At 36.3% G+C, this 10,984-nt stretch overlaps 1 protein-coding gene across 1 annotated transcript in view; it reads left to right on the top strand.

The window, feature by feature from the left end:
* Positions 1–10,984, top strand: part of LOC104468199 (threonine aspartase 1-like) — a gene marked incomplete at its 3' end in the record, with an annotated part of 20,799 nt that overhangs the window by 7,875 nt on the left and 1,940 nt on the right. Inside the window, exons 4-5 of the mRNA XM_010082249.1 lie at positions 4,617–4,737; positions 6,191–6,275. Coding sequence (XP_010080551.1) covers positions 4,617–4,737; positions 6,191–6,275 — 206 coding nt within the window. The remainder of the gene's footprint in view (positions 1–4,616; positions 4,738–6,190; positions 6,276–10,984) is intronic.

Raw genomic sequence — 10,984 nt, 5'->3', positions numbered from 1 at the left:
GCATTGGAACAGGCTGCCCAGGGAAGTGGTGGAGTCACCATCCCTGGAGGTGTTCAAGAAACGTGTAGATGTGGTGGTTCGGGACATGGTTTAGTGGGTTAGGTGGTATAGATTGACGGTTGGACTTGGTGATCCTTGAGGTCTTTTTCCAGCCTTAATGATTCTACGATTCTAAGATTCTATCATTTAAATTGGAAATTAATATGATTGATGGGGAAGTGGATGTCACATTTTGGGTTTCGATCTCCTTGCTACTGAAGTTCCTCAGTTTACTTCACTTTTTTGTTGTTGTTCGTGTGGATCAATGCAAAGGATATTTTGAACCTGCTGGTATACTCAAGCAGTGGGTTTGCATCGCCGTCAGCAAAACTTTGCAGTGAAAGAACTTGTGTCTTGTTGAATTGTTTTTTTCTTTGATTTCATTTATTTATTAATTTTATAGTAATTAAAGTTTTTGAGTATACAACCTTAGTCCTAAGGACTTTTCTTTAAAAATGAAAGAAAGCACAATGCCAGCGGCATTGTTGTATTAAGGCAGTCATCATAGATGAACTTCTAATGGATAAGGAACTGGAAGCTGTTAATTCTAGTTAAAAGCAATGCTATGACGTTTTTCAACAGAGTGGCTAACAGCAGTCTGTGACAAAAGTGTTCTTTGTAAACATTTTAGCTGGTGTAATTGAAAGGGATGTGACTCATTTTTGTGGACTATTGCTTCTTGTCACTAATTTTCCCACAGAAAAATACATTTTAAAATTACAGTGTGTAAAAAGAAATGCCTGTAGTCTTCTAATTCCTTTTAAAAATTGTAAATAAACAGTGGCCTTAACTGTATTGAAGATGGATAGAATGTTCTTTAATGCATGTTGAAAATAGAGCATTTTAACTATTTGCCTAGATGTATTTCAGGACTGCTAGTGTTATAGTGTTGAGTAACTTCTTCAGGCATTTCAACTTTGAGCACAGCTAGAAACTTCAGCATGCGTGTGTTTGCTGACAGGATATTTATAAGTATATCTTGAAGTAAAAAGGATTCTAAAAATAAAAATGATAGCCTTGTTAGCTTGAGAGTTTTTACAAGATGGCTAACTTGGGAAAATGAAACTCTTGCTTCACGTCCTAAAGATTTGTATTATCTCCTTTGCTACAGGTTTACATTGTAAGTTAGAGGTACTTCAGTGGTGGAGTAATTGCGAGGTCGTCTAGTATTTTTCACATAATTGAAAGCTTGTGCTTTGTTAATATGCTTTGAATAGCCATTTGTTTGTCTTTTCCCTCTTATTTTTTTACTTTTTTTAATGGTAGTAGGGTTTGCTACTAACATGCAGAGCTCATGCTTGGTTTGCTTTCTTGTCTTTTTTCAGTCTCCTTAGAAATATAAAGGATGATCTCTGCTCATGTTTTTAAATGAAAGTATTTTCCTGAAGATACCTTCTGTATTATAAAACCTTGTCCTCCTTTCCCTTCCCTCCTCTTTATGGGTACATGCTTTGGATTGGGTTCTTCCCCATTCTGTAGTATTCATATAGTTCTTGCAGTACTGCATTTTTCTGCCTGAGAGTATGAAGAGACTGCTTCACTTAGTTCAGTTTATTTTCTTCCCCCTTTGAAAGCATGCATGCTTCTGTTTTAATGATGTTTCTGCATTCCTTGGAGGTTTGAATTTTTGTTTCAAAATACACCTTAATTTTCATAAGTTGTATTCCGCCACTTGTATATCAGAGTCTTGGGATCTTTTGGTCAGACTTTGCAGAGATTCATGTTTTCAAAAAGAAATGTATTTGTGTGGTGTATTTCATCTTCTTGCCTATTCACAGAAGTAGGTGTGAATTTCTGTTTTCATTTTTAGAAAGCTTTTTCCCTGCCTCGTTTCAAAGGCTTTGTATCTCATCTCAGAGAGACTCAGGAAGGTATAAAAAATTCCGTGCATTCACACCCAGTTCCTACACTGTCTAAAGCTGTTATCAGATCACCTTTCAGGTCTGTGAAGTGAGAGTAAACCATCTTCCTCTTGGCTATTCTGAGACCATCTTCTTAACTGAGCGCAGTCTGAGTGTAAAGCTAAGTAAATCTCCATGGAACTTTTGAACAGGTGCTTGGAATTTGGTCTTTATTTCTTTTTACTGGAGAGGTTACTCATGTTGTGACTGGTTAATACTCGTAAGATTCCTTCTGAGACCTAAAATGAAAGAGTTATGCCACCAAAGAGGCATCTACAATTTTGTTGGTGTAGAGTTCTTATTTATCCAGTGTTCTGTGGTATTCTTGTAAATATTGTGTAGGGATGAACAGGTGGCATTCCCTTTGTCTTGAGTTCCTCTGAATAAGTTGTCTCTTGGTGCATCCTTGATGTTGTGCCAGGGAAGGTGCTATGCCAAAGCATCAAGCACATCTAGATTTTTAGAAATAAAGTGAACTAGTGCCAATCTGTATTCTGTATTTTTTCCCTACCCTCTTTTGATTAGTATGTTTATCAGATTTTAGAGAGCTTTGTGTCTTGACTGAAGGAGGATTCTGAACAGTGTTACTAGGACTTCTGATGGGTCCTTCTCACTCCCTTTATTTGACCATGACATCTGCTCTTAAGCTAACAACTGTCTGCTTTGTGGCACTGACAAATCTGTAGAACACAAAATTCTTCTTCTTTGCTAATGCTTTTTAATGCACTGAGTGAATGTTTTTGGAACAGAACATTATAAATTTGTCTCCAGGCTTGCAGGTCCATGCACTCTGATTACCCATGGGCGAGGAACTTGGACAGCACGAGGAGTGAGCATTGTTCATTCATTCCTGTTTTTACTTTGTCCTCCAAGTACCTTTCACTGTTTGCATTGAAGTTCCTTCCATCACTTCTCCACCTCTTTTGTTCTAAACTTCACTGACCTAATTTTCTTCATATTCATAGAGCCTGGGGAGCAATGAAGTCTGTTAAGCCAGCAGCTGCTCTGCAGTCTTCCACCTTTCAAGGCCATCACCTTGGTAGCCTTTTTTTAATCATATTCCCCCCCACCCTACCCTCTTCTAGGGAAAGTTACTCCCTTTGCATTAAACTGCAAATATTTCATTATCCTAAAATCTTTTCAGATTTACTTATTTTCTGTGAGGCATAGCTGTCAAAGTGAACAACACAATGAATACACATAGTGGATTTGAAGATCTGTTTTGTGGGATAAATGGATTAAAATCTTATGCTACTTCTTGGATGCAGAAGGAAAAAGCAGAAAATAAAGATGGATAATATAAAATGAACACAGAGAGATTACAGTCTTTCATGGTTATGCATTAATCATGTATTATGTATTCATGATTCTTCAGGGGGATAGCCTTTTTGGTGACTCAAACACTAAGAACGCTTTAAATATCTCTGTAAATTAGAATCAACATCTTGCAAAACTTTGAATTTACTCATACTTGCTCTTTTGGAAGCTAACTTGCTTACTAACATCCCATTTATTTTTCATTTCTGTGTGCTCTCTCTTTCTTTTGTTTCCTTGTATTCATTACAAATCAGTACATACAAAAAATGAACCAGTTCACTTAACATTCAAGAAAGAACTTCGAGCTGTTTCCAGTAGGTATATTTCCCGTTTCAGCTTTTATTACATGTATTGTAAAAGTATGACTATCTAATTTTGTCGACATGTTCATGTGTGGTCTAGACAACCATTTTTCTTTGTTGCATCAGGTTGTTGTGCTGTTGTAATAAAAACAGATATGAAACTCTATGCAGCATCTCTGTGAAATTGTAAAATTGAATGTTTGGCTGTTCTGGGCTGTTTTCTTTCTTTGTCCTCTACTAGTTGTGTGCTTACATCTAGAAAGGGGATTATACTGAGCTGGCAGTGAGACTCCTGGACTGTGCTGCTTCAGAATTGTGTGTTTTTAAAGTCATGGGGATGCTCTGATGAAATGGGGGGGGGGTAAAAATGAGTATTTTTAATTTTAGCATGCAAAACTTGTTTGAGAACCTTGAGTCTGCAAAAAGCTACAGAAGATGCTAATAAAAGAGGAGTTAGGTTTTTAATTAGTTTATTAAATGTTGTTCCATACTTTATATGAAATACGTCTTGGTTTTTATTCAAGGAACTTCCAGACCTCAGCAATGACTGTCCTTATGCTAATAATCAAATAGAAATTTTACAAAGTGAATTGTTACTGATGCCAATTCTTTATTGCTGCATGCAGAGCTGCAATCATAGGCTTAGAATGTTAAGGAGGGTTACAGTTCTGTTTTGCTGCTGTGTTACACTTAAGGGTTTCAAAGATAGACTCTGATCTGTGCAGTGATTATTAGATGTTACTTAAATGTTAAATTTTCACTTGTGTTGTAAGGCTTTTGCTTGCATATAGATTATAATCTTAAATTGTTGGGTGTTTGGATTTTATCTTAGTGGATTATTACACTTGAGATATGTCACACCCTATAGAGGGTGTATGGCACACATTATAATAATTTGAGATGCCCTATTCAAATTGTTGGTTTTCTTGTGGAAGACTAAACTACTTGAATAAGAAAGTGCACTGCATTAAGGCTGATGTTGTCGGGTCAGTTACACAAAGATTTTGTTCTAGTCTGTTATGGATGTGACCTTATAGTGTTTTGTTCTTATTTTTAGGATTCTCCTTTTACAAATGCAGGATTGGGGTCTAACCTAAACCTTCTGGGTGAGATAGAATGTGATGCCAGTATAATGGATGGAAAGTCATTAAATTTTGGAGCAGTTGGAGCACTGAGTGGTATGTTAAATACATATTATAAAGCTAACTACTGATTTAGGTGCAGAGATCAATTTTGTTCTTTTTTGTTACTTTTTTGGAGGGGGGGGGGGCATTGTAAATAATGCCTTGCTTAAATAAATTCTGCCCCCGTAAAAAGGAGAGGCATTTGTTCTCTGAAACACTGGTTTGTGTTCATTTGCTTTTTGTAACATATTGTCTGTATTTACTGATAATCCTTTAATGCAAGAGCAATTGTATGATACTATAGAGTATTCACAGTGGGAGTGAGTTTGCTCAGATGAATTTGTAGAAAGATGACTTTATAATAAAATGCAATTATTGAAATGATTACCAGCATTTAGTTTAGGCTTTATATTTGTTTTTGTTCTCTGTCTCCTCGAAGAACTGACTGGTATATAGTTCAACCATAATATCGATTGATATTTTGGTCTCAGTTAAATTAATCAAATTATGATCTTAAGGGACCAAAGTTTCCTTTACAGTGTCAGAAGGCTATGCAGGGTGCTAGCCCCCAAACTGAAGCCTCTTATGTATTCTTGAGAATGGGCACAGCTGCTCATCTGTCAGACTGTTTGCTTGGGACATAAAATTTCTGTATACTGTAGATTTTTTTCATTGTAATTTCTCTCACATGATTGTTACGTTTGGATTTATTTTGTGTGTTGCTCTTTTAAGGTTCGATACATTTGCATATGGGTTTTTTTTAATCTGAGAGCTAGTGTGCTTCTCTCTTTTTTTGTCTAGTTTTAGCTTTCACTACAAAACAAATATAGGTATACAGTCCCAAATAGGGATTGCTGAGGTTTTGTCATCAGCACATTGAACAGCCTTAACTGTTACTATTGAATAGTGTTTTTGACAACATTCCAAGCTTTGTTCTTTATCCTAGAGTAGTTCTAAGCCATGGTAATAACTTAGTCATGTAGATATAAATCTAAAATAAATAGTAAAATTAAGTGTTTCAAGGCTTGTTTGTTACAAAATGTATCCTTCCAACCATGGCGAAGGAGAAAATGAGGGAGCAAGAGAAAGCTGAGCCTGAATCCCATAATCCCTGTTCTGGCTAGATAGATCCAAATGAAAGCTCTTTCCATCTTGAAAAATTAATGCTCATAAAAAATCTTTGGCCTGTAGAATACCATAGATTTAATTTGAGATTTCTGTGGTAGAAGGTCACTCCTAATATTTCAATATGATTCTTTAAAAAAAAAAAAAGGTGCACATGGGAGAGTTCATTAGGAGGCTTTGTCACTAGTGATAGGGCATGTGAAGGAGAAACTGATAAAGTTGTTATTAAATTGAAACATAACATAAGGTGTCCCTTAATGACTTGGCAAAGCCTTGGAAATTAAAGGAAGCTGACTTCCGTTGCCAAGATGAACACTACAATGCTATGTTGGAAAAATATTTTAATGTTTTGTTCCCATTTTTTGCTAATTTTTCTTTTCAGGAATCAAGAATCCAGTTTCAGTTGCAAATAGATTGTTGTGTGAAGGGCAGAAGGGAAAACTCTCTGCTGGCAGAATTCCACCTTGGTAATTGCTCTGTTCTGCTTGACTTTACTTTGGTCTTTTCGTCTCTACTGCATGCAATATTTGAAGGTTGTATCTTATCCCAAGAAGCTGGTGCTGTTTTACATACCAGTGATAGTGTGTCTTTCAAAAGAAGATAAGCTTTGTTCTCTAATCTTGAAACATCTTGTGCACTTGATGAAGCTGTGCGTAGAACGAAGTATTGTGAATAGATGGCAACATCATTTTGTGATAATTTCTGTCTGTGTGATTATTTCCAGTTATGTCATACTGAATTCTTGCGTTTGTTACTATAGCATTTTGAAAAAATCCCTAAATACATCAAGATTAAAATTAAATTCTACTGCTTTTGCCTCCTTCTATCTTTAAAAAAAAGCAGCATAGTTTTTAACAAGTATATAAAATAATCCTACTTTACTGCCTGTCTTTGTGGCTTTATTTTGTAGCTATAGTGTGGAAGTGTGCAGTTTTTAGTAACTTGCTCTTATTTTAGCCAAAAAAGATAGATTTAATAGTATTTACAACAAAAAATGCAGACATTCACTCCTTTATTGAGACGGGTGCAATACATAAATGGAAGAGGTAACTATTGAATGCATAACAACTTAATCCAAGAAATGGATCCAAGAAATGGATCCAAGAAATGGATCCAAATCCAAGAATCCAAGAAATGTGTCAGAATTGCTTGCTCTTAAACCCATCTTATTTTCATTAGGAGCTTAAATTGACAAGTAGAGAACTTGAATGATTCATTCTTATTAACTGACTGCTCTCCTCAGTTATTGTACCTTTTGCAGAAATTTGCTGACATTTGCTAACTAATGGACTACAGTATTTGCAGGTGTGTTAAAGCAGCATTTATGTAGTTTAAAATATGTATATTTAGATTAAATCAATTTTACTTTCCTTACTATGTTATTCTTGTTCTGTAATATTGTCCAAATAGTCTGTAGCTGGATGGTATAGTATTCCAATTAAAACAGTGAGGAAAAGCACTATTTCAGTGTTCTGTCATGCTGCAAAGGAAGTTCATCAATCAAAAAAAGCCACCCTGAAACCAAACCATCAACAAGCAGATTTTGCGTTTAAAACTCTAATGAAAAGAGTAACTGTAGTTAGTGAGTTAACTTCATTTTTTTTCAGAGGAGAAGTTTACTAAGGAATAGAAGCTTGTATTTCAGTTGCTGTTAGTAGCTCATTTCTTCAGATATAAAAAAAAAAAGCGTGTTTTAGCTGAGTTATATTAAAAGAGAGTGTCAAATGAGGTGGAGTTGTTTGGTGTTCCAGAACTAGTACTGAAGTCAGCTACAGGAGCTACCACTTTTGATTTAGTTTTGTCTGTATCATCATAGTGTTTTGTTGAATTGTTGTAAGGAAGAGCACTTGGGCATTTTAGTAGGTTTACTGTAACTTGCATGACCTAGTTTATGTTGCCATTATTTTAAAAGTAACTAGATCGAAAAGAGACTGTATCCTCTTGTCCTCAAAGGACAAGACTAAATCTTCAAAAACACTGTGCAAGGTCTTTGCTCACAGATTCTTTTAAAGACAAGGGAGCTCAAACTCTCAAGGTGAGAGGTGAACTGTCTTCGGAGCCAACACATACAGCTTGTGGTGGACTTGAGTTACCTAATACATATTTTCATTTCCTTTTCCCATTCTGGATTTTGAACGTATATTTTCTTAGAGCAAATTAGTTATCCTGGGAACAATCTATACTAGTGGGATATGATGAGTTATGCTTTAGACTTGCTTTGGTAGATGCTTCTGTACACACGGGGTATCCCAAGTTCAGAGTGATAGAGCTCATGTTCATTGTAGGTGATGACTGTTGACAATTTCATGCCTTGTCTTTCTGGCAGGGTTTGGCATGACACGTTGTTTTGGGACTGAAATATATTCCTGCACAAGGTGGGAAAATGTATATATATATAGTCAAATAACAAGAGAGCAGCTGTATTTTGGCATTCCTACCAAGTGCTGGGATTTTAATCACTGATTTATATTTGTAAAGATATGCAAATATCATTTTGTTTCTCAGGGACAAATAGTGTATTGTGGAATCTTTCAGATATTGCTTAACCTAAGAACCTGCATTGTTTAAAAAACCTAGTGCCAGACACAGTTTCTGTAGCATTATCTAAGCTAGCTTAATGTTTTCTGGACAGAATGTTTGGTGCATGACCACACAAGAAATATTTAACAACTGTGAGATTCGTAAAAGTGGCATTATGGAGATTCTTGTCTGTGAAAGAACACATGGAGGCAACTAGGTTGGCCTGTTTACCTCTGTTTGACACTGGTTTTTGTAGTGATGGTTCAAAACGAATTAAAAGTGGTACATTTCTAATTTTCAGTAAAAGAAATTCTAATGAGTGTGAATTAGTTTCTTCTGAGATGGTAAGCTTATTGTGAAGGAGTGATCAAGTGTCCTAACAGATGTATCCAGTTTGCTGTAAATGGGTCTGTAGAGTTTGTCATTCTGGATCAATATCTTGTCATCTTGTTTAAAACAAAAAATCCCACTATCCAAATTAAAATTTAAAAAGTTTAAAGTAGAAAATTCCTGAATGCGTGAGTGCATTTGTTGGAACTTCTAAGGCCCTTACATCTTTCTGTCATATTTTATTCAGCTCGGAGTTATAAGGATTTTCTCTGCCTATGTATACAGGAACAGAAAATACTGAACTTGTAAATGTTGCATATATTATAAGATATTCCTGTTCATTGTATAACTTTACAAAATAAAGCACTATTATAATTGCACAATTACGCATTGGATGGATCTTTGGAAGTGGTCTTTGGTCACAGAATAATGGATTAGATGTTTTGTAGTAATAAGTTTGAAGATTTTCTATTTCTTATGCTGAAACCTTCACCTTCCTAAAGGAAAAGGCTTATTTATATCTGTTTACTATTAAGTGTAGGTACATAAGAATTGTAGGATGATACAAATACACCTAAGTGTCTCCTTTCTTAGAACTCCTTACTACTGCTGATGTCTAAGTTCATGTCTGTATACCTTTTTCAGTATTAATAGTAACCTGTATGGGAAAGAATCCCTTCTTATGGCTTTCTTTTTTCCCCCTTTGGATGTACAGGGATTTGTAGTTGCTTCACAGTTTTACAGTTCAGTAGGCAGGAGATGTACAGTGTGTAACTTGTAGGGCAGTGCATAATCAATAAAGTGCCTAGGGTGAAGACTTACACCACCTTTTATCTCTGTTTTGTCTTTCTTCAGAGCAGTTTCTTCCTTGTAACAATGATTTCAGAGTGACTACTGTTTTTTGTAATTGTTACAAAGTGAGCTTGTTACGTTCAGGATTGCCTTGACCATCTTTAATGAACCTAACCTCCTTCTGCCACTTCTGTTAGATTGGTGTAGCCTGTCTCCCTACAGCCCATATTAAATGGTCCTGATTGGAGCAAATAGCAGCAGAAAAACCATGTTCTTGGAGAAAATTGCCTAAAAAAGACCATTTTTAGAGACCTTTACTTGCATTTTCCATTAGCATGGTCTAGTTTGTCTGGAACTGGAAAGAGTATCCAAGCATCGATTTCTTCCTGGGTGGATGTTTTCATGTTCTGTGTGTTCTGAGCCTGTAACAACTACAGAGTACTCTTTGTTTGATATATTTGCAGGAAAGATCTTCTTATCTTGTTCGTGCAGAACCAGCTTTTAGAGTCTGTGTGTTCTGAGCCTGTAACAACTACAGAGTACTCTTTGTTTGATATATTTGCAGGAAAGATCTTATCTTGTTTGTGCAGAACCAACTTTTAGAGTAGCAGAGCACAAACTCATTCATCCTTTGGTTTTGGGGTTTTTTCCCCCCTTCGGAAAATTTTGTTTTGAATTAGCCTAAAGGCTTTTGAGACTTTTGCTGCTTTGTATGGCCCACTGACTTTATTCCTTATTTTTCCTCTCCCCCAATAAATCACACTTGGTCATAGATGTTTAGAGGTAGTTCTGGTTTTATGTAGGCTTAAAGTATTGCCCTGTTCATTCTTGCCTGCTGCAACTTTTCTACATGGCTGCGTGGATGATCTCATGGCAACTAAAGCAGTTCCCTAGTGCCAGACTGCTGGTTGCCACCCTCTTGCCACCCTATCATCTGTGGCTGGTACAATTGTGTGTGTGGCTGTGTGCTGAACTGGATCACAGAACTTGCTTTTTGGGATGGTGTAAGGACTGTTTAATCTTGGTTAGATTATACATATTTGACTACCTACAGAACTGTGTTCATGCTGGATGTCCTGTAAGAGTCTCTTACCAATGAATTCTATATCAGTTTGTAGCAGATAGAGTATAGGTAGTACAGACAACAAAGTACTGAGATCCTGGTGGTTTTGGTGGGTTTTTTGGGGGGTTGGGTGGTGTGGTTTATTTTAGTTTAGTTTAGTTTGTTTGGGTTTTTTGGTAAATTGTTTATTTTAACTTTTCTGTGATTATGCTGGCCCTTTTGTGATGGGTTAACCTTGGCTGTACACCAGGTGCCCACCAAGCTGCCCTTATCACTCCCCTCTGCAGCAGGACAAGGTAGGGAGAAAATGAGGTGGAAAAAATCTCATGGGTCAAGATAAAGGCGGTTAAATAAACATATGAGGGCTGCTATGGGGAAAATTAACTCCATCTCAGCCAGACCCAATACAACTTTCAAAACATCCAAACTGAAAAGTTTAAAGAAAGTGGATGATCTCTGTGATGTTATGGG

This window comes from Pterocles gutturalis, unplaced genomic scaffold, assembly GCF_000699245.1.
Source record: "Pterocles gutturalis isolate BGI_N339 unplaced genomic scaffold, ASM69924v1 scaffold20679, whole genome shotgun sequence".
In the NCBI taxonomy this organism is placed as follows: Eukaryota; Metazoa; Chordata; class Aves; order Pterocliformes; family Pteroclidae; genus Pterocles; species Pterocles gutturalis.
The sequence above is the reverse complement of the archived record's forward strand: the minus strand, read 5'-3'. Positions and strand labels throughout refer to the sequence as shown.